At 34.5% G+C, this 23,552-nt stretch overlaps 3 protein-coding genes across 7 annotated transcripts; 2 read left to right on the top strand and 1 right to left on the bottom strand.

The window, feature by feature from the left end:
- Positions 1-3,502: 3,502 nt before the first annotated feature.
- Positions 3,503-7,635, top strand: LOC18039978 (FACT complex subunit SPT16). The gene is made up of 3 exons (XM_006428198.2): positions 3,503-3,650; positions 3,754-3,827; positions 4,040-7,635. Exon 3 carries the CDS (start codon positions 4,052-4,054, stop codon positions 7,247-7,249), a length of 3,198 nt encoding a protein of 1,065 aa, XP_006428261.1. The 5' UTR covers positions 3,503-3,650; positions 3,754-3,827; positions 4,040-4,051; the 3' UTR covers positions 7,250-7,635.
- Positions 7,636-8,389: 754 nt separating this feature from the next.
- Positions 8,390-13,010, bottom strand: LOC18038884 (FACT complex subunit SPT16). 2 transcript variants are annotated; one of them, XM_006428197.2, is made up of 2 exons: positions 12,579-13,010; positions 8,390-11,971 (listed from the first exon to the last, which is right to left on the bottom strand). In XM_006428197.2, exon 2 carries the CDS (start codon positions 11,920-11,922, stop codon positions 8,701-8,703), a length of 3,222 nt encoding a protein of 1,073 aa, XP_006428260.1. In that variant the 5' UTR covers positions 11,923-11,971; positions 12,579-13,010; the 3' UTR covers positions 8,390-8,700. The 2 variants fall into 2 exon arrangements, with proteins under 2 accessions (XP_006428260.1, XP_024037803.1); XM_024182035.1 differs by having other exon boundaries at positions 8,390-11,952.
- A 5,541-nt stretch (positions 13,011-18,551) lies between these two features.
- Positions 18,552-22,836, top strand: LOC18038883 (xanthoxin dehydrogenase). 4 transcript variants are annotated; one of them, XM_024182673.1, is made up of 7 exons: positions 18,553-19,030; positions 19,159-19,198; positions 19,481-19,692; positions 20,039-20,128; positions 21,722-21,848; positions 21,994-22,043; positions 22,142-22,836. In XM_024182673.1, exons 4-7 carry the CDS (start codon positions 20,085-20,087, stop codon positions 22,518-22,520), a joined length of 600 nt encoding a protein of 199 aa, XP_024038441.1. In that variant the 5' UTR covers positions 18,553-19,030; positions 19,159-19,198; positions 19,481-19,692; positions 20,039-20,084; the 3' UTR covers positions 22,521-22,836. The 4 variants fall into 4 exon arrangements, with proteins under 4 accessions (XP_006428251.1, XP_024038441.1, XP_024038440.1 ...); XM_024182672.1 differs by having other exon boundaries at positions 18,554-19,030; positions 19,508-19,692; positions 21,722-22,836; XM_006428183.2 differs by having other exon boundaries at positions 18,554-19,030; positions 21,722-22,836.
- The last annotated feature ends 716 nt before the right edge of the window (positions 22,837-23,552 follow it).

Here is a 23,552-nt window from a genome sequence, read left to right as displayed (position 1 = left end):
CCGGATGTTCAGAAATTCAAAATTGTAGATGTAACGGTAACATTAAGCGGCTAACCGGTTGTCCATAACCGGCAATCCGGTTACGACCAAAATGTGCATAACAACTAATTTTTGATAATCTATATTGTGAGTGTACAAGTGTGAGAAACACTTGGGGTGAAGAGATTGGAGAAATAATCTCTTGTTGTAAAGGTTCATTGACACCTTGAAGTCAATTGTAAACGTTTGAAGCCTTGGAAAGACTCGGATAGTGAAATCCTCAAGCCCTGTGTGCTTGGAGGCGTGGACGTAGGCGAGGATTGCCGAACCACGTAAAAATCCTTGAGTTTGTTTTCTCTTCCCTTGCTCATTTATTATTGTGCTTTCATTAAATTTTATTGTTTTTGAATTTATTAAAGCATTAGATTGGATTGTTGTGTGGTTTGCTTAGCTTAATTTTTAAAATCCCAATTCACCCCCCTCTTGGGTTGCCTAGTTAGTATTTCATTTGGTATCAGAGAGAGGTGCTCTTGTGTAGACTTAACCGTCTATGGTTAAAGATTAATAGCAACACAAATTAGTTCAACTTTCATGGAAAGCCAATCCACCACTAGACCTCCATTCTTTGATGGTAATAACTATCCTTATTGGAAAACTAGGATGAGAGTGTTTTTACAAGCCTTAGTTTATGAACTATGGGAAATAGTTTGTGATGGTTCATTCATTCCTAGGAAGAATGTTTTAAGTGAATTGGATAAGAAAAATATATCTTTAAATTCCAAGGCTATGAATGCTTTATTTTGTGCATTAGATAAAAAGAAATTTCATAGAGTTTCAAATTGTTCTAATGCTTATGAAATTTGGAGAAAACTTGAAATTGTGTATGAGGACACTACAAACGAGGAGGGATTTCATGAAGTATCGAATTTGGCACTTATGGCAATTGGAGATGAATCGGATGATGAACTTGATGAGGTAAATGATCATCCTACTTAAGATGAATTACATGATGCTGATAAAGAATTTCTTGATGAGTGGATGAAACTTGGTAAAAATAATGCATGCCTTAAGAAGAAAATGCTAGAACTTACAAATGAAGAGGATACCATGCAAAAATGCATTTATTCATTGAATGAGAAGATAAGGGAATTAGAATTAGAGAAGAAAACATTGCATGATGAAGTTGCATTATCAAATGAGAAATTTAGCACTTCACACAAGCATCTAGAATCATATGTAGATTACTTGAAAAATGAAAATGATACTTTACAAAAATGCAATGATTCATTAAATGAAAAGATTAAAGGACTAGAGTTAAATAATAAAATGTTGCATGATAGAATTGCATCATTTAAATGCAAACAAAGTACTTCATATGAGCATGAGAAATCACATGTTGCTGAATTAATGAAAGAAAATGAAGTGCTTAAGAAGAAGAGCAATGAACTAAATCAAATTGTGTTGTAATTTTTTTATAATTATTTTGTTTAAATCATGTGTTGTAATATATATCTTAATTATGATGTAAAAACAATGACAATGTAAAACCTTTTTTTAATTAATGTTAACTCTAAAACGTTATTATCATGTAATTTTTTTACAATAATTTTGTTTAAATTATTATGTTGTATTTGTGTATGTATTAGCTAAATAATTATTTTATAACTATAAACATGACGTAAATGCTAGTAAAAACTGTTTTTGAAAAAAGTATTACCGAACGAATATGTTCTGTTTTTATCATTTTCAACTGTGTCTACCGAATGCATATTACTGTTTTCAGTTTTAAAATACATGATACAGAAAATGATACCAGACGCATACTTAAATTCAAAATACAGCGACTGTAAAACACCATTTTCATTTTTATTTTTATTTTCAGAAAATACAAATTCAGAAACAATACCGAATAGGCCGTAATATACTGCACGTTCTCCAAAGTAGAACAAATAAAATATTTTTTTCTCTCATCTTCTTCTCTCTCCCTTGCACCACATATTTTCTCCGACTATCATCATCTTCTTTTCTTTCTCTCTTACCAAAAAATCTTTTCTGTAATTCCGATCGTCTTCATCTCTTCTATGTAATTTTTTTATTTTAATTTAATTTAATTTTTTTCATTTCTTTCACATAATTTTTTCTCTTTTACTTTTTGGTTTATCAAACATGGCCTTCCTTGTCTTCGTTTACACAGAGCCAAATCTCTATAGATTATTGAGTCATTTTGTTATGTTTTATTCATCTAGGTCCATTTTGTTTTATGGTCTTTGGCTCCTGATTTTGTAATTTTAAATATCTGGCCATATATTATTTGTTATTTTAAATATCTGGGACTATTTATTATTTCTTTTATTGATTATCTTAAATTACAAATTGTAAGAAAATGTGCTGAGTAGCTGCAAAATTGTCATCAAGCCGTGATTCATGTCTGTTAAATTTTTAGCTTTGGGATGATCGAGAGCAGTTTGATGGTGGGTATTTTTCTAAACAAAATATATAGTATATATATAAATCGAATTATATCGGGCCTTTCGTTACCTTTTTTAATGCTTGCCATGGGTGCAAATGGCTGCCGTGGATGGGGATTAGAATTTCTTATAAAAAGTTTGTCTTCTTAGAGTAAATCATTCCATTGATATAGCAATCTTTACTCTGATCAATTACCAATTGAGATAATGTTTGAGGATTTTAATTCTTTAATATATGACTTAATTTTAATCTAGGAACAATAACAAATGCAAGACTTTTTAATTATTGAAGTTATTACATTTATTAGCAAATGCTAGACTTTTTATTTTAATTAAGACTTAAATGTTTAGAAAAAATTATTTTTAAAAATAGTATTATCGAACACATATATACTGTTTTTGTTCTTTTTAATAGTGTTTACCGAACACATTTTATAATTTATAATTTTAAAATATAGGATATAGGAAATAAAATCAAATGCTCATTTAAATTTAAAATACAATAACTGTAAAACATCATTTTTATTCTTACTTTTGTTTTCAAAAAATATTAATTTAAAAAAAAGGCTCTTAAATTTTAAATCAAATTAATTTGAAATTTAAATAGTGAATGGATTAGAAAAGAATGACACGAGAAACGCGACCTCCCGCCTCATTTTAGGGCTCTAATTCCACTCCCGCCATTTCTTGATGGTGATAAACAGACGGACCCAACCAAAACGACGCGTTGCACGAAATAAAGTCCCACTTGTACGGCGCCGTTTCTGGTCCCACATCCTTGAACAAATGAGGCCCTCATACAAAACGACCGCTAAGCGCGAGGAAGTTTGATATTACTAATCAACCCCTACGAACAGCGCTTAAATTACACCATCCTCCAGCTTGATCGCTCACAAATGTCCCTCTCAGCTTCTGTACTTTATCGTCCAAAACATAACAATTCAAAAATCCAAGAGCCAAGTGTCGGTGGCATTTACCGTAAATAATATCAAAACCAAGCCTTAATTGTTAATCACTCAACATATATAAACAGAGCTCTGGAGCACTCGAAATCAAAAATCTATTTTTCGCTCTCCCGCTGACCCTCCCATTTTTCTCTCCTCGATTTCTCTTCTTCTGTTCCTTTTTTTCTTTTTTTCAGATTTCTCTTTATTTTGTTTAATTTTCAGTTTTGATGTCGAGCATCTAGAAGATTCAATCTCTGTAAGTGCTCAGTTTGTTTTTTTAATTTTTTTGATCTTCAATTCGTTATTAAATTTTGTTTTCCTTTTAACAAACCCTAACCCTAGTGTTCGTTTGAGAACAGCATCGATAAGCAAGATAGAAGACTAATTAGCTGTCAAAATTCCACGTTTTGGAGCGGAAGCATCACGTCGAAGAGTAAGTAACTAGAGTTTTATCGATTTTAATCTTTTAATTTCGTTGATTTTTCTGTGTATTTGAAGTGGCTGAAACCCTAATTTTACGATTATTTGGGGATTTCGGGGTTTAGTTGAGTAAGAATCTGAAGTGTTGAAACTTATTGAGATTTGTTTTGTGTAGTAGTGGTTTTATGTTGAACTAGAAACCCTAACCCTAGTGTTTTTTTACAGTTGGTGCTTTAAATGGCTGATAATCGAAATGGCAATGCCCAAATGGCGAATGGAACTGGAGGGGCGAATGCTTATTCGATTAATTTGGAGAATTTTAGTACACGATTGAAGGCACTTTATTCTCACTGGAATAAACATAAATCTGATTACTGGGGTTCTGCTGATGTGCTTGCAATAGCAACACCTCCAGCTTCAGAGGATTTGCGGTACTTGAAATCGTCAGCCTTGAATATATGGTTGCTAGGTTATGAGTTTCCGGAGACTGTAATGGTTTTCATGAAGAAGCAGATCCATTTCTTGTGTAGTCAGAAGAAGGCGTCTTTGCTTGGGATGGTTAAGAGGTCTGCAAAGGATGTTGTGGGTGTTGATGTTGTGATTCATGTTAAGGCAAAGACTGATGATGGTGTTGAACTGATGGATGCAATATTCAATGCTGTTCGTTCACAGTCAAATGTGGATAGTGGTGATGGCCCCATTGTTGGGAGCATAGCAAGAGAGACTCCTGAAGGGAGGCTTTTGGAGACATGGGCTGATAGATTGCAGAATAGTGGTTTTCAGCTCAGTGATATGACGAATGGGTTGTCTGAACTGTTTGCTGTTAAGGATCAAGAGGAGATTATGAATGTGAAGAAAGCTGGTTACTTGACGTATAATGTGATGAATAAAATTGTGGTTCCAAAGCTTGAGAATGTTATTGATGAGGAAAAGAAAGTCACTCATTCGTTGTTGATGGATGAGGCTGAGAAAGCAATATTGGAACCTACTAAAGCTGGAGTGAAGCTGAGGGCGGAGAATGTTGACATCTGCTACCCTCCTATATTTCAGAGTGGGGGCGCGTTTGATCTTAGACCTAGTGCTGCCAGCAATGATGAGTTACTGTATTATGATTCTGGAAGTGTAATTATCTGTGCAGTTGGGTCACGGTATAACAGTTACTGCTCGAACATTGCCAGGTCATTCTTGATTGATGCCACTCCCTTGCAGAGCAAGGCGTACGAGGTTCTTCTGAAAGCTCATGAAGCAGCTATTGGTGCTCTGAAGCCTGGGAACAAGGTTAGTGCTGCTTACCAGGCTGCCCTTTCAGTGGTTGAGAGGGAGGCACCTGAGTTGGTTCCGAATTTAACAAAATCTGCCGGCACAGGTATCGGCCTTGAGTTTCGCGAGTCTGGTCTAAATCTGAATGCCAAGAATGATCGAGTGGTGAAAGCAAAAATGATTTTTAATGTGTCAATTGGTTTCCAGAACTTGCAGAACCAGACCAATAAGCCAAAGAATCAGATGTTTTCTCTGTTACTTGCTGACACAGTTATTGTTGGTGAAAATAATCCAGAGGTGGTGACTTGCAAGAGCTCGAAAGCTGTTAAGGATGTTGCTTACTCATTTAATGAGGATGAGGAAGAAGAAGAAAAGCCTAAAGTGAAAGCTGAGGCTAATGGCACCGAAGCCTTGCCATCTAAAACAACACTCAGATCTGATAATCAGGAGATTTCGAAAGAGGAGCTTCGGAGGCAGCATCAGGCAGAACTTGCTCGTCAGAAGAATGAAGAAACTGGTAGGAGACTTGCTGGTGGGGGAAGCGGGGCTGGAGATAATCGTGCTTCTGCTAAAACAACGACTGATTTGATTGCCTATAAGAACGTTAATGATCTTCCTCCTCCAAGAGATTTGATGATTCAGATTGACCAGAAGAATGAGGCAGTACTCTTTCCTATTTATGGAAGTATGGTCCCTTTCCATGTGGCTACCATAAGAACAGTTTCCAGCCAGCAAGACACAAATCGGAATTGCTATATTCGCATTATTTTCAATGTCCCTGGGACGCCTTTCAATCCGCATGACACAAACTCATTGAAACACCAAGGGGCAATATATCTGAAGGAGGTATCTTTTCGATCTAAGGATCCAAGGCACATAGGTGAAGTGGTAGGGGCGATTAAAACACTTCGTCGTCAAGTTATGGCAAGGGAATCTGAGAGAGCTGAGAGGGCAACTTTGGTGACACAGGAGAAACTCCAACTTGCTGGTAACAGATTTAAGCCAATAAAGCTGCATGATCTTTGGATTCGACCAGTTTTTGGAGGCCGTGGAAGAAAGATTCCTGGTACTCTTGAAGCTCACTTGAATGGATTCCGATTTGCCACTTCTAGACCTGAGGAGAGGGTAGACATAATGTTTGGCAATATAAAGCATGCTTTTTTTCAGCCTGCAGAAAAGGAGATGATCACTCTTGTCCACTTCCATCTGCACAATCACATAATGGTGGGGAACAAGAAAACCAAGGATGTGCAATTTTATGTTGAGGTGATGGATGTGGTCCAAACATTGGGAGGTGGAAAGAGGTCTGCTTATGATCCAGATGAGATCGAAGAAGAACAACGGGAGAGGGCCAGGAAGAACAAGATCAACATGGATTTTCAAAGCTTTGTGAATCGGGTAAATGATCTCTGGGGGCAGCCTAAATTCAATGGCCTTGACCTTGAATTTGATCAACCTTTGAGAGATCTCGGTTTCCATGGAGTGCCGCACAAAGCGTCTGCTTTCATTGTCCCAACTTCAAGTTGCTTGGTTGAGCTGATAGAGACTCCTTTCCTTGTTGTCACCCTTGGTGAGATTGAGATTGTGAACCTGGAGAGAGTTGGACTTGGGCAGAAAAATTTTGACATGACCATTGTCTTTAAGGATTTCAAGAAGGATGTGCTGAGGATTGATTCTATTCCCTCATCATCTCTCGATAGCATCAAAGAATGGCTTGACACAACTGATATCAAATATTATGAGAGTAGATTGAATCTTAACTGGAGGCAGATATTGAAGACAATCACCGATGACCCACAGAGCTTTATAGATGATGGTGGTTGGGAATTCTTAAATCTGGAAGCCAGTGATTCTGAATCTGAGAACTCGGAGGAATCAGATCAGGGCTACGAACCATCAGATATGGAGGTGGATTCCGTTACAGAAGATGAAGACTCAGACAGTGAGTCGCTGGTGGAATCTGAGGATGAAGAAGAAGAGGATTCAGAGGAAGACTCCGAGGAAGAGAAAGGGAAGACATGGGCAGAGTTGGAGAGGGAAGCCACCAATGCTGACAGGGAAAAAGGGGATGATTCAGACAGTGAGGAGGAACGAAAGAGAAGGAAGGGAAAGACTTTTGGGAAGTCACGCGGGCCACCCAGTGGCGGTTTCCCAAAACGTACCAAGTTAAGATAGATCTGAAGAACTCTGGGTTTCCGTGTTCTTATAATTTGTGGTTGAACAAGATTTATCTGTAGTAGCGGCTTTAGAAATTAGAATGCAGTGTTCTAACTTAGCTTTGGAATTTGATTTCTTTCTAGTTTTTGTATCCTGTGTTTTGGGCGTACATTTGTGTATAGCCTAGAAGACAAGATTTTTGCTTGTACATTGCCAGGATTAGTTTTAGATTAAAGCAAGGTTCTCTTGTTATCACTTTCTACTTCGTTTGTTTCAGCTAATTATCGATATTTTGCTGCAATTTTGTTGGTCAACTTATCTTCAACAGCCTGAAAGGATTCATTTGCTAGTGAGGGCTCTTTGGGGCTTGTATTGAGAACCTACAATTGCAGTTGTTTCTGGAATTTTAGTTACAAAAATAGTCGCTATCAAAAAGTTATTTGACCTCTCATCTTTATATTCCTTAGCTTATTTTTATTTTCTGAGTGGCATGACAAACAGTGTAAGGTATATTTTAACTTGTTCTAAAGAATATAAACGAAAAATATGCTTTAATTTCCTTGAAAAATGAAACTATATGTTTGAAGGAGGCTGATCTAAGCGATTGTGCTCCCTGCTCGCTCTGCAGCCTGTTGGTTGTCAGAACTCAAAAGGATCTTTGCCAGATGCAAGAACACCAAAAAAATAAGATCCAATGCCCGTGTATATAATAAGCTATTACAAGCAACAGATCACTCTCAAAGCTGGGAGTAAATTTGAACGTTTTGCAAAATTTTCTTCAAAAGTAAGCCAACCTGAATTGGTAGCCAAAAGGAGCAAGAATTTTGTAATCAAAATTTGTTCGTGTTCATGAAATGACTTGCGCACATTCAAGAAGAAAATTCCCAGTTTTTAACAACTCACTACCTATAGCCCTTATTGTCTGTAAGTTCCGGCAGTTCTGACTGATAAGATAAAGTTCTATTCAGTCCATTACAGCCTGACACTACAGTTTCAGCTATTCAACAAATATTACACCTTGAAACAAAGTAGATAGCTATCAACTCTCACGCATAAAAATGCCGGCTACTGCTTGATGGGTGAAGCAGTCCAAGCATATCGAACCACAGAAATATCATCTCAATTTCTTGATACAGCTACAAATAATTCAGTGGCACAATAAAGCAATGATAAATCGGTGTCAGAAGATTCAGAAGAAATTGAAGGCGGAATGACAATGAAAATAAACACAAACATAGAGATGTACAAAGCAAAATCCTCTCAGAAACTTTTTGCTCAGCTACTTCACGATAAGCATTTTAACTTAAAATATTTGCTCAGCACACAAAAAAGATAGTACAACCATAACATTTCAAAACATAGCTCCCATAATTGCGGTATTTTACAGGCTAACTATGTTATAACATCAACAGCTATTGCTGGTACAAGTGCATAATTTACACATCAGACCAAAAATACCGAAAACATGTTTACCTCAATTTGGCCCTCTTGGGAAGACTACCACCGGGATTTCTCTTCTCAGGTGCTCGAGCTTTCCCAAAAGCCTTCATCTTCCTTCTCTTTCTCTCATCTTCACTGTCTGAGTCAGCCCCTTTTTCCCTGTCTGCATAGCTTGCTTCCCTTTCCAACTCTTCCCACGACTTTCCTTTATCCTCTTCCGAGTCTTCCTCAGAATCCTCTTCCTCATCATCCTCTGACTCCACTAATGATTCACTGTCGTCATTCTCATCGTCAGATACCGAGTCAGACTGCACATCTGAAGGCTCATATCCTTGATCTGAATCTTGTGAGTTCTCAGATTCTGAGTCACTGGCTTCCATGTTTAGAAACTCCCACCCACCATCCTCTATGAATTTTTCTGGATCATCAGTTATGGTTTTCAGTATAGGCCGCCAGTTCAAATTTAATCTACTCTCATAATACTTGAGGTCTGTAGTGTCGAGCCACTCTTTGATTCCATCTAGTGATGAAGACGGAATAGAATCAATTCGAAGGACATCACGCTTGAAGTCCTTGAATACTATAGTCATATCAAAATTCTTCTGCCCGAGACCAACTCTCTCCAGGTTCACTATCTCAATCTCGCTTAGAGTGATTACCACAAAAGGTGTCTCTATCAGCTCCACCAGGCAGCTAGATGTTGGGACAATAAAAGCAGATGCTTTGTGGGGAACACCATGGAAACCAAGCTCCCTCAGAGGCTGGTCAAACTCAAGGTCAAATGCTTTAAACTGAGGCTGACCCCATAGATCATTTACCCGGTTCACAAAGTTCTGGAAGTCCATGTTGATTTTATTCTTTCGCGCCCTCTCACGTTGTTCTTCCTCTACCTCATCCGGGTCATAGGCAGATCTCTTTCCACCACCTAGCGTCTGCACCACGTCCATTACTTCAATATAAAATTGGACATCTTTGGTCTTTTTGTTTCCCACCATTATGTGATTATGCAAATGAAAGTGTAGCAGAGTGATCATTTCCCTTTCTGCTGGCTGGAAGAATGCATGCTTAATATTACCATACATTACATCAACACGTTCATCAGGCCTTGAGGTAGAATACCGAAACCCATTTGTGTGTGCTTCTAGAGACCCAGTCAGTTTTCTTCCACGACCACCAAAAGGTGGACGAATCCATAGATCAAACAATTTTAGTGGCTTAAATTTGGCCGATGCAAGTTGAAGCTTTTCCTGAGTAACTAAAGTTGCCCTCTCAGCTCTTTCAGACTCCCTGGAAGTGACTTGCCGACGGAGTGTTTTGATCTGCTGAACCACCTCACTTATATGCCTTGAGTCCTTGGAACGTAGTGAAACCTCTTTCAAATAAATTGATCCTTGGAACTTTAGAGAGTTCGAGTCATGAGGAGTGAAAGAAGTTCCTGGTACATTGAATATTATTCGGATGTAACAAGATCTGTTGGTGTCCTGTTGGCTTGAGACACTCTTCACAGTCGCAACATGGAAAGGAACCATGCTTCCATATATCGGCAAGAGGATTGCCTCATTCTTCTGGTCAACCTGAATCATCAAGTCTCTCGGAGGGGGCAGATCATTTACATTCTTGTATGCAACCAAATCACCAATTGTTTTTACAGAACCACGGTTATCTGCTGTTGATGAACCCCCACCAGCAAGCCTTCTAGCCGTTTCTTCATTCTTCTGACGGGCAAGTTCAGCCTGGTGCTGCCTCCGGAGCTCCTCCTTTGACATTTCCTGATGGTCTGATCTCAATGTCGCCTTAGACAAGGTTGGTTCACCACCTTTAACCTCAGCTTTGACTTTTGGTTGTTCTTCTTCTTCATCATCCTCATTGAATGAGTATGCCACATCCTTTACAGCTTTAGAACTTTTAGATGTCACAATATCAGGTACCTTTTCACCAACAATAACAGTATCTGCAAGTAACACTGAGAATTTCTGGGTCTTTGGGTTCTTGTTCTCTGTCTGCAAGTTCTGAAAACCAAGTGAAACATTGAAAACCATGCCTGCTTTCAATATACGATCATTCTTGGCATTAAGACTAAGCCCTGACTCGCGAAACTCAAGGCCAATTCCTGTTCCAGCATTTCTGGTCAAGTTTGCAGCTAATTCAGGTGCATCCTTCTCCACTACAGTGGATGCGGCTTTATAAGCAGCACTCACCTTGTTCCCAGATTTCAAAGCACTGATTGCCGCTTCATGTGCCTTAAGAAGGACCTCATAAGCTTTGCTCTGCACTGTATTGGCATCAATCAGAAACGTCCGAGCTACATTAGAGCAGTAGCTGTTGTATCGGGATCCAACTGCACATATGATCACACTAGTAGAGTCATAGTACAGGTAATTATCATTGCTCGATGCACTTGGTTTAAGATCAAACTCTCCTCCACTCTGAAAAATCGGAGGGTAACAAATGTCAACATTCTCTGCCTTCAATTTGACCTTAATTCTTGCTGGTTCTAAAATAGCCTTCTCTGTCTCATCCATTAACGAGGAATGGGATACCTTCTTCTCCTCATCAATTACCTTTTCAAGCTTAGGAACCACAAATTGTTTCATCACCGACGAACTCAAGAATGCAGCTTTCTTGATATTTGTAAGCTCAGTGTCATCTTTGATGGCAAACAAGTCTGAGAACCCATTCGATACATCACTTAGCGCAAAATTCGCTTTCTTTAATTTTTCATTCCATGTCTCCAAAAGCTTCCCTTCAGGAGCCTCTCTTGAAATGTGTCCAACAACAGGAGAATTCTGACCACCAGATTTCGACTGATCATTAACAGCGCCAAAAATTTTGTCCATCAAACCAGAGCCATCATCCGTTTTCCCCTTCACATGTATCACAACTTCAATACCCACTGCCTCTTTGGCGGACTTTTTAATGACTTCAAGCAATGACGCCTTCTTCTGGCTGCACAAGAAATGGATCTGCTTCTTCAAGAAAACCATAATGGTCTCTGGGAACTCATAACCGACCAACCAGACGTTCAATGCCGAGGACTTTAAATATCTCAAATCTTCTGAAACCGGAGGAGTTGCTACAGCAAGAGCATTAGAATCACCCCACAGATCACTGTTGTGTTCAGTCCAATGAGAGTATAACATTTTCAGCCGCTTACTGAAGTTATCCAGATTGATGGCATATGTATTGGCAGCGGCATTCCCAGAGGGCTTGCCAGCAGCAGGTTTGACAGTACTGTTCTGATGTTCGGCCATTGGAAATGATTCAAGATCGCAACTTTTATCCTTGACAACTCAGTATAAACTATGAGAAATAACAAACAATTGATTGTTTAGCTTTTTGTTATGCTGAGTAAATGTTAATGCTAATTATAGAAATGTTCCATAAATCGATAGAGGGAGGCAAACAATTAAGAAGAAAAAAGGACAAGAGTAACATTTTCTGAAAAATCAAGCTCAGCTAGTAATATTAAAACTAGCACATTTGACTGCAATACAAATACAAATATATCATAAGTTTGCATCATGTAGTCAAGTGTTCTAAGATTTGCATGTTATCGACCATAAATTCATTGCAGTAACACAATATTGATGCAATTATCTGCATTTAGAACGATTTTTTTTCATTTATATTTTAATTCATCAAGTCAACAAGTTCAAGAGTTTTATTAGCACAAATTGATTAAAATATTCTCTTTTTCCAAAATTTCGATAAAATGTAAATATTTAACAACAATACTACTGTTTCTTTTTCAACTTTCCCACAGTTTCTCAGCAACCAAACAAAGCAATAGATGATACTACCAATAAGTATAACACATGCATTCAACCCCATAAAGCAAATTCCATTAATTGAAAAAAAAAAAACTAAAATCCAAATTCAATTGAAAATCAACGAAATAAAAGATCACCTCAGCGTCTCCTAATCAAAGCTCTGAACTTCTATCCTTATATCCCAAAATGAAGTCAAATTTTTTGTCCTTTTTGGGTTAAAATTTTAATTTGGATTGCAGAATCATCTGAACTTGATAAAATAAAAACAACCCAGATGAAGAAAGCATCCAAATTCAAATACGATCATAGAATCATACGCGATCAGGCAACTTTGCAAGCAAACAAAGTTGATGTGAATTCAAAAAACTAGTAAGCATTAAAAAAAAAAAAAAGCGGGAACTTTAAAGGGTATAATTTGGATCGAAAGGATTTGAGGAAATAGGTGAAGATTTGATTGAGAAAATTGAAGTTGCAGAGACGACAAAAGGTTGAAGACGGGGAAATTGGATTGGAAAATAAGTTTAAATACGTGTTCTCACTTCTGTGTGCAACATTTTCCATGATATTAATAATATATTTTTTGGAAAATTATGTTGATGATTAGATTTTTTTAATTTTTTTTCATGTAATTTAGATACATGAAATCTGTAATAGGTATATTCCATTCAAATTCTTAAATCTTAAATTTATTCTAAACAATATCCAAAAACAATTTTTTTCTAAACATTAAAAAAATCAATTTTCAGGGTTTTTTAATTTTCCTTAATTTAGGATTAATATAGTGGGTTTAAAGTAATTACATTTGCTGTAGTAAGAATAGATATTATTCAATGAATATAATGCTGAACGAAATTTAACTGTAATAAGATTATAAGAATAAAATTATTATATTGTTAAATGAAATTTATTTACACATACATAAATATATCATATAATAATATATATTGTTATATACAATGGTAAAGAAAAAAACTGAACTTACAATAATTTTATCCCTTTTTATTTTGTTTTATTCAAAAAAAAAATTAGACTACAATTTTCATAACAGAAATGTTGTATAATAAAAATATAATGAGCTACTCCTTTCAAAAACTGTTGAAAAATAAAAAGCCTAATAACCTACAAAATCTCAAAACGGAAAAAAAAAAAAAGGCGACAAGATTCCAATTGCGGTAAGTGTCAGTTTGGAATTACGCAAGCCATTAAATAAGTTGTTTTTATTGTATAAGTAAAATAAATTATTAATTAAAAAAATAATTTAGTGTTCGGTAAAATATGTCATTGTAGTTGTTATAAGTTTAAAAAGTAATGTACACGTATTTGTAAATTTTATTGTAAAAATATTATTTTATTATATAATAACTAAAATAAATATATGTTTAATTATCTTTTATTTTTTTAGTATGTTTAATAATGTTTAAATATGCCTTTTTCTTTTTTTAACACATAAAGTGAAAAAAAAAAACTCAATTAAATAAAATATAATGAACCCCATTATCAATTGCATAAAATATGATAAAAATTCATATTAATACATAATTCAAATAAAATAAAAAATTAATAAAACGAAGATCATGACTCTAGAAAAAATATAAATAGGTTGAAGTGTTGAACATTAAAAGTCGTGGTTATGAAGTTGATTTTAAGAGTTATGGTTAACTTTCATATGAAATTATTAATAATTCAAAGAAAAATATACATAATCTTATGCAAGTCCAATTGAATCTTGTAATTGAAAATAAAAGGAAAATATGAAAAAATGAACTTAGTGAATCAAAACTTTGACACTAAAGAAAATGTAAAATAGTTGTCGTGGTAAATTATTGTGGTGATATGATATTTAATTGCTTATATATTAGGATGTATGGAAAAATAAAATATAATTATTTTTTTTTGTTAAATTATTAAGGTTATAATATGAACTTTAACAAAGTGTAATAACTTATTTAATAAGTTATTATAACATGGAATCCCCTATTTACTTTTAAAAACTACTGTCAAAATTAAAAAAAAAAATTATAAAATAAGTAGTTTTGTATACCACGCACAAATTTTCTTACAGAACTTTCCTATCTCAAATGCAGTTCGGAATATTTAAAAATTGGATTTCTAGAGAAACCACATTATTTACTTTGCGAACCCACATGTACTAGCTCGAGGCCCAGATCCACTCTCAAATGCAGTAGGGAATTAGCACGGCCTTGGAGGGAACCATTTCATACTTACTGGTTAGTGGTTATAATTGGTTCGAGTTTTATATTAATCCTCTTGAACGTTAGTCGAGAAGCAACTATAGGCTGTGCCGCAATAGATTTAATCTTAAAAAATTCTAATAAATTTATGATTGTAATATAGTAGATTTTTAATTATATTTCAATGTATTTTTTTATAAAAAAAAAAATTTACTTTGCATAAAAATTTTAAATTTGCTCAAGAGTTTTTGAAAGATATTTGTTTACAGATTTCAAGTACATTTACAAGCTCAAAGGCAGTTGGTGTCACTATGTAATGAGATTGAAAAATGTTAATTTATAAGCTGTGGAATTTTTTTTAGGGAAAGGTTAAAAGTTCGTTTAGTCCCTATATTTTGAGGTTAGTGTCCGTTTAGTCCATACATTTTTTAAAATACCTCAAAGCATCCCGACCATTAAATTATTGACAATTGAGTTCGAAAAAATCAACACGTCATCAATATAAACAATGCAAAAATCAAAATAAGGATTATAAATATCATTCATAATTCTTTGAAATTCTGAGAGTGCATTCTTTAAACCAAAGGGCATAACAAATATATTAATTTTTGTGGAACGCTTTGCTGAGGAGTTAAAATATTAATTTTTCTAAAAAAATTGATAATTTAATTTTTTTTACAAAAATAATTTTTTTTGGACACACATGAGCTTCCACTAAAATTAATATAGATCTTTTTTTATTTTTTATTTTATTTTTGGGTTTAATTTGATAACCCAATTTTTTATTAATATCCAAAAAAGAAACATTACTGTAAAAGTGTAATATTGTAAAAGCATGATAAAAAAAATAAAAAATAATGGCATAAGTGTCAATATTTAATAGTAAGGCCTTTTTGAGGTATTTTAAAAAATATAAGGATTAAATAGGCACTAAGCTCATAATATAGGGATTAAACAAGCTTTTACCCTTAGGGAAATTATAATTGCACCACCTCTCTTTTGTTTTATACTCATCCAACCACCACAAAATTTTAACATGTTCTTTGCACCATCTTTCTTTTTAAATTTGTATCAACTAGCCACTTTTTAACTAACACTGTTAAATAATTTTAACGAAATGATAATTTTATCCTTAAATAAATTAAAAGATATTTTATCTTATAAAAGCTTTGAAAAATTAAAAAAAATTATACTTATAAAAATACCCCTAAGATTAATAAAAAAATAAATCTCAAAATTAGAATTTTTATTTTTAATAAAAATCTAAATAAAATTATAATTATAAAAATAATTGCAAAATTTTGAGATTTAATAAAAATCGCCTAAATTATTAAAATTTTGGGATTTATTTTTTAATCAATAAATTCAATCATTTTTATTAAAATTTTGCAAAATTGTGATTTTTTAATAAAAATAATTATTAAAATTTTGTAAAATCTAAATTAAATAAAAATCAGTTGAGCACCTCTATTTGAGATTTATTTTTTATTAAATTTAAGGGTATTTTTATAATTATAATTTTCTTAATTTTTAAAGTTTTTATAAAATAAAATAGTATTTTAATTTATTTACGGGTAAAATTATTGTTTCGTCTAAATTATTTAACAGTGTTAGTTAAAAACTAGCTAGTTGATACAAATTTAAAAAGAAATGTGGTGTAAAGAACATATTAAAATTTTACGGTGGTTGGATGAAAATAAGGTAAAAGAAAGATGGTGGAATGATTATTTTCTTTTTTCTTTTTTAATTATCATACCCCCAAATGAGTGGAAATCAGAAATTGAGTCAGATTAATTAAATCAAGACTAAGACTATTATATTACAGTTTGTAAATTTTTATTCTTATATTAAGATACATCCATCCCATCTAATATTATTTATTCTACTCCTGCTCATATTTGTAAGGCTAAAAGACATATCTACACCCATCTACTCATATAATTAAGAGGGGAAATAAGTAGTGCCCCTGGCTGTCACCTCGCTAATTCATATTCAAATAATTTATGGTATCAAAATTTATAGAAAAATGATATAGTGAAGTAGCGGGTGATATTGTCTGATTAATTTACAATAATTTTAATGTTATTTGTCAACGGTTATAGAATGCCGCTAAGAGTAACCAGGTGCTCACTCAGCATACAATGGGCACCCATTGTGCTAGCTAACCCCAAAATTTACAGGAAAAAAAAACTAATAAAATAAATCAAAAAGCACGAGTTGTGAATCACGAAATGAAAATTTATTATCCACCAAAGTTTATGGTATTATAAAAAAATAATATTATAGTTGCGAATTTGTTTAATTTTTTATTTTAAGTTTGTAAATTGTATCAATTGTCCACCAAAAGGCCAACATTGTTAGAATATTTATTATAATTTAAGTAAAATGACCATCTTACCCTTGAAAAGTGCATTTTTTACTTTGTACCATAATAAATAATAAAATAGGAAATTATCAATCATCCACCTTAAATTTATACAGTTATAAAAAAATACTACAAAAATTCGTGTTTATTTGATTTTCCATTCTAAGCTTATAATTTATATCAACTATGCACCAAAATGTTAACATTGTTATAATTTTTAAAGGAATCTAAGTAAAATGACTATTTTACTCTTGATTGAATTCAAGAGCATTTTTTATTTGAGGTCATCAAGATTACTTCTTGGTCAATGTAATCTGCTCAATGTCACCAAATAACATCTTGGTCGAGATCATCAAAATTATCATTTGGTTGAGGCGGCCTGCTTGAGGTCACCAAAATCTTCTCATAATAGCTTATCAACTATTTGCTCACTCTTTACCTCGAGAAGATCATGATCACCCTATTTTATTCCCTAAACACCCAGCATAAGTAATTGACAAAAACTTGCATTGAGCTATAAAGATCGATTGTCAGGAGTCTTGTGGTAGTTACAGCTATCCATGAGCCGGCGATAGTGGCAATCAGCGGCCATGGTGGCTAAGACAGTGCTAAATGGGTTTCATTGGGTGTTTATGAAATCAAATTTAGGAATTATATTAATTGAGTGTCTGTATATTAGGGTTTTGGATGATTTATAGATTGGATTTGAGTACATAAATTTGTGAAGATAAAACTGAGAAGAAGAATTAGCAATTTTTTTTTATAAATTATGAAATAAATTTGAAGGATATGATTAATTTATGAATTAGGGTTTAGGGTAATTTGTGAATTGAGTTTGGTTAAGTAAACTTGTGAAGATAAATTGAGAAGAGAAAATTTTTATTAATTTAGAAATAAATTAGAGATATACTTGATAAATGTATAAATTAGTGTATAGTTGACATTTAGGCTCTTTTTGAGATTAAGGTACTGGAGGATAAAAGTTACTGCTATGAGAAAAAAATTTGTAACTATAAAAAAAAATATTTTAAATATGATAATGCAAGTTGCTGTATATAAAAATTAATATGCATAATAAATATAATTTTTAAATAATAATTTTAATGAAATTATTAAAAATATAATAGATTTTTTATCATATGAGTGTAAAATTAAATCAACTTAATTTATAAATTACAGCAGTTAATATTTACCAAATATTTTATAATTATAACTTTTAAACTACAAGTCTACAACTATATAACTTTAATCCCAAAGAAAACCTTAATAGTTTAATGAATAATTGATAATTTGATATAAATTACAAGTTTACGAGGAAAAATTAAATAAATTCAAATTTTGAGACTTGAGAGGGTAACAATATAAAATCGCGGATGATATATATATTTTATATGAAACTGAATCCTCATTCCTACCGATAAAATACTTTCTGGAATAGATTTCCAGCCATGAGATTACATTATCTTATTTTAGGGCAAAATTATGATGTAATTATAGTATCATATTATAGCTGCACCCGGCCATTAAATCTGACCTACAGTTAACACCATAGCTATATTTAATGGCTAGACACAGCTGCTGTACGGCACCACAGCTGCGGGACCCCTTGTTTTAAGCTAATTTGGCAATATATCCCGGATGAGAGTTTCTCTCACGAAAATGGCCACTCATTTAATTTGCCACTCTCATCGTAGCAACGCAACAAAAGCAGATCTTTTTGAGCAACTGCTACACTCCACTCAGCAACAAGTTAGCAACAAACCCACCAAGCCGCCACCGTCACCACTATCAGAGGTCCAGACCTTCTGCAATGGCTCTGTGACGAGAAAGTCAGCTCCCCCAAGTCACCCATTAGCCTAGGTACAGTCCCAAAAGTAAGAACTCTGGCTGGTTTCACCCAAAAGAGGGGGGAAAAAAAGAAAAAAGAAAAGAGTCGTTTTGGAGGTTCCCAAGGAAGCTGGGGATAAACCCAGATACGGTTTCAAGCTTCTGCGATTGGAAGCTTGTGTAGTGGATTGAAGCTTACTCCTTGGTGGGTTTATCTTGATATTCTTCCCGACTGTGTTGTGCGCTTGCTTTATTACGCTTTTTAATATGTTTCTTTGGTTGTTTTGTTTTGAGTGTTTTGAGTTTGATCAAATGTTGTGTTAATGGCTTCAGGTTCATTGCAGGTCTGAAGAGGAGCTTGTTGAGCTTCAAGGTTGGTGTGTGAGGTTTTAGAAATATGTGGTTTGTAATTGTAAATTGAAACATATGAATGATGAGTGTAGTTTGATGCAAATTCACTTTATAATCTTAAGAAACTTTTGCTTCGGGAACCAGCTACAAAGTTGATCTTTCTATCACTACTACGAGTCTAGAGCAAGTGAAAACTGAACACAGATGATTGATTTTGGGCCAAGTTACCAATATAATTGAAGTTTCTAGCTGACTCTTATCTACATGTGTACTTGTACTTGTGATTTTGATTTATTTGATCCAGGAACCCATCATTTGAACACCATATTAGGTGCGAAAGAATATGTCTGGAACAAACACTTAAAAGTAGAAGAAGAAATCATACTCCCCCTCCAACAACTATTTCTGCACCCTGTCACTTCGGAAGACTTCTTGTGGGCCTTTGGGATTCTAAGATAAAGGGCATTCTCAGGCCTTTGAGGTCAAAATCCTGTTTTGGCCACCCTCACAGACTTGGTAGGGGCTTTCGCTTTTGGCTTCAAGTTGTTTCAATTGCTAGAAACTAAAGTATATAAGCAGTAAATGTTTAAATATCTTTTTTGGAGTTCCTGTTGTTTCTTTCAGTTTCAAAAGTTAACTTACAGTCTGTGGTCAGAGTCTTAAGACTAGCTTTGTGAAAGCAAGTCTACTGAGAAAGTGTGAGCATGCATTTATATTCTCTATTGGACATGTAATATTGAGGCCAATACAATATGGGCTAGTTTAGGCATCTGAGTCACTTTGTCTGAGCCATTTATAGTCCTTCATTTGCCTCCTGAACATGTAAACTCAAAGTTGATTGTTCTATTTTCATCCTAATCAGAGACTAAAGAGTCAGAAAAGGCCAAAGTGCTACAAGCTCTCCAATCATGTCCAACTCCAATTCGACTGACTCATCGCCTGCTGTCCAGAGGTACTAACCTTTCCTCTCTTGATGCTTCATTTCATTCCATATTCCATACTCATTTATTTAGTTCCTTTTATCTATGCATGTTTTCTTTTGTGTTATCCCTTTCTTTTACAATCAAGGTTCACGTTTTCTATTTCGTCTGCAAGTCTTAACTAGGTTTGTGATATAATGATGGTTTGAACTTTCAAAGCAACAAGTTGTCTGTTACTGCAAGTAGAGCTAGAGCCTGTTTATTTGGGTTTCTTTGTCACTACTCTTATGCTTTATTCTGTGACTAAACCAGCTTTCAGCAAATGGGTGAGTTTTATTATATACCAGTCAATATATGGTGTTTTTATATGTTTTGTTGTTTGAACTATTTTTCAATCTCAGTGCCGCAGTTAATGATTGATGTTGTTCGTATCAAGTTTTCTGGATTACTAGCCAAATTGACGGAAATTGAGTTGGATTTGCAGCCTTGTCCTTGGTTTGATTGATTTTGTTGTTTCATGGTTGAATTTGGAAATTGCAAACCAAATTTTCCCTAGTCGATAATGAAACCCAAATCAAGTTGGAGTCATCTTTGAACCTGTATTTGGAAATCAGCTTCCAACCAAAATACTATTGCGCTTGTGGCCTGAAACTTGTTTAGAGTTCTTCAAATTTCTGGTTATGTAGTAACTGATGTGATGTGGGGTTTTGATAGCCATTGGTGGAAGATAATGTTTTTGGGAACACACTATATGAACAAGAAAGATTGAAATGTATAAGATGAGACTGACTTCAATACTAAACTGGCTTTGATGGCAAGAGGCCTACAGAAAGCTAGCTTTGTATTGTTCCTTTTTAATTTATTTTTTCCCCTGACTATAGAAGACTTTCTATATCACTTCATTTTACCTCATAAGCAAGTGGGTAATTTTATAGTTGATTAAGTAGGTGCCTAGACATTAAACTTCTGCTGAGTGCCTGTAATTATAATTACCAAATACTTGAGAAGTCACTCAATTTCCATTTAGTCCTCATGCTTTAGCTTCATTAATAGATACTGATAACCCATACTTCACTCCAAAATGATTACTCATAAATAGGATTAATGGCATTTTTGAAATGAGACTTGTTTAACAAGCAGCCTTTTTGAGTATAAAATTGTATGGACATTCTTGCAACATGGTTAATTTGTTAGCATGTGCCGGATCAGTTTAATTTGTTAGCAGAACCTTAAACCTTGTTCTAAAACAATGAAGCGTGTTTCATTTCATGGCAAGATTTAATTCTATCGGTATGAGAGCAAAATAATGCCTGGCAATCTATATTGAAATTTTAGGCTATCTTTGCAGTATAATTGCATAATGAGCATGACGGTTATGTTGTTGTTACCATACATGATATGAGTTCAACATCTTGTCCCCTTACCATTGGCTTATAAATTTAAACCTACTGCAAGGCACCTCTGGAAGCAATCTGCTGGGCAATAGTTTTATTGTGTGAAATGCTCTACGTCTTCCTAAATGGCCTTAGACGTGTTTTCTTTTCCTAACATTTTGTTGGTATAATTATTTTGTTTTACTTATTGTTTTAATAATTTAGATGGTTATGAGCACTTTGTTTCCTCAGATTAGTGGGACGAGTGGCATTGATCACAGGTGGAGCTACTGGCATTGGAGAGAGCACTGTACGCCTATTCCACAAGCATGGTGCAAAAGTTTGCATTGCAGACGTGCAAGACAATCTTGGTCAGCAGGTCTGTCAATCCCTTGGTGGTGAGCCAGACACTTTTTTTTGCCATTGTGATGTCACAAAGGAGGAAGATGTTTGCTCTGCTGTTGACCTCACAGTTGAAAAATTTGGCACACTTGATATCATGGTCAATAATGCTGGCATTTCAGGGGCTCCTTGTCCTGACATCCGTGAGGCGGACTTATCAGAGTTTGAGAAGGTATTTGACATAAATGTGAAGGGAGTTTTCCATGGAATGAAGCATGCAGCTCGGATCATGATCCCACAAACTAAGGGCACTATCATATCAATCTGCAGTGTTGCAGGTGCCATTGGTGGTCTTGGCCCACATGCCTATACGGGGTCCAAGCATGCCGTTTTGGGACTCAACAAGAATGTTGCCGCAGAGCTTGGAAAATATGGCATCCGCGTGAACTGTGTTTCTCCTTATGCTGTTGCAACAGGCTTGGCTTTGGCTCACTTGCCTGAAGAGGAGAGGACAGAGGATGCCATGGTAGGTTTCCGTAATTTTGTTGCAAGAAATGCTAACATGCAGGGCACGGAGTTGACAGCCAATGATGTGGCTAATGCTGTGCTCTTCCTAGCAAGTGATGAAGCTAGGTACATAAGTGGAACGAATCTGATGGTTGATGGGGGCTTCACATCTGTGAATCATTCACTTCGAGTCTTTAGATAAAATATTGGTTCCACGCCAATCAACAATTAGATGCATAAAAGGTGATTGGAGCATTTGAGTTTCTTCGTTATTTCAGTTAGATACCTGCAATTGATTCCATATTTCAAGTATCATGGTAGATTATTGGGTTGCATAAGAATGAACCGTTTAAGAAAGTGTGATGCAAATGTGATTGGGGTTTACTTGTTAGGACTATTGAGAACTCGTAAGCATGTACTTCTTAGATTATGAAAACTTGTTGATGTATGTGTTTGAAACCTTTTGATCATGATTCATGGGTTGAAATGTTCAATACAGTAATTAGATTAACGCCTAAGAATAAAGCCTGATTTATGATAATGCCTATCAACATTAATGCAAAGCACCTTAACTACAAGATAAGTAAGCTCTATTTTTACTTTTATTTGGTCATCCTTTAGTGTGAATATCATTGTCAATTGTAATTGGCCCAGGGGTTTCTTAGTCTCTGGGGATTATCAGCTGTGTCAACGGCAACCTAAAGATTGTAGTAGAGGTATCAGTAGATGATTTTGGTGGGTATTTTAAACAATCAATTGACGGAATCATTAACGCTACCGGCCCGGGTGATCTTTGAAATTAGATTTGAAATTTGAACGAAGGATTCTATTTAATTGAGAAAAGTCATAACCTGAGGGTTGGTAAGTGAAAATGACCCAGTGAAGGAAGCAGAAAGCAAAAATTACCCTTCCCAAGTCTCGTTTTCATAACGAGCAGTCCCTCTCCCAACAGAAGTCCTTAAATTTCTCTACAAAAATTTTAATTTTCTCTTCACTATTGAATTTCATACAAAAATTTAATTTTTTTAATAAACATATTTCAAAATAATTTAAAAATCACATTTACTTTAAAAAGGTTAGATTTTTTCCTTTAAACTCTATCGTAAGATTAATTTTTGAGTCTAAGTTTTTGTTTTGATAATTTACAGTGATAAAAGTGTTGAATTTTTAAGTGTTAGGTACTTTTGATTTAGTACCTTTTTCTTATAAAATAAAATGAATTATATTGAAATGT

Source organism: Citrus clementina, unplaced genomic scaffold (assembly GCF_000493195.1).
Source record: "Citrus clementina cultivar Clemenules unplaced genomic scaffold, Citrus_clementina_v1.0 scaffold_6, whole genome shotgun sequence".
Taxonomy (NCBI): Eukaryota; Viridiplantae; Streptophyta; class Magnoliopsida; order Sapindales; family Rutaceae; genus Citrus; species Citrus x clementina.
This window is presented reverse-complemented; position numbering and strand designations above follow the sequence as displayed.

Bases quoted from the DNA above. Each gene is read 5' to 3' on its own strand.
- LOC18038883 (XM_006428188.2), top strand. From the start codon at position 20,085: ATGTCCAACTCCAATTCGACTGACTCATCGCCTGCTGTCCAGAG. The intron at 20,129-21,721 runs GTACTAACCTTT...TTGTTTCCTCAG, and splicing joins TCATCGCCTGCTGTCCAGAG to ATTAGTGGGACGAGTGGCAT.
- LOC18039978 (XM_006428198.2), top strand. From the start codon at position 4,052: ATGGCTGATAATCGAAATGGCAATGCCCAAATGGCGAATGGAACTGGA.
- LOC18038884 (XM_006428197.2), bottom strand. From the start codon at position 11,922: ATGGCCGAACATCAGAACAGTACTGTCAAACCTGCTGCTGGCAAGCCC.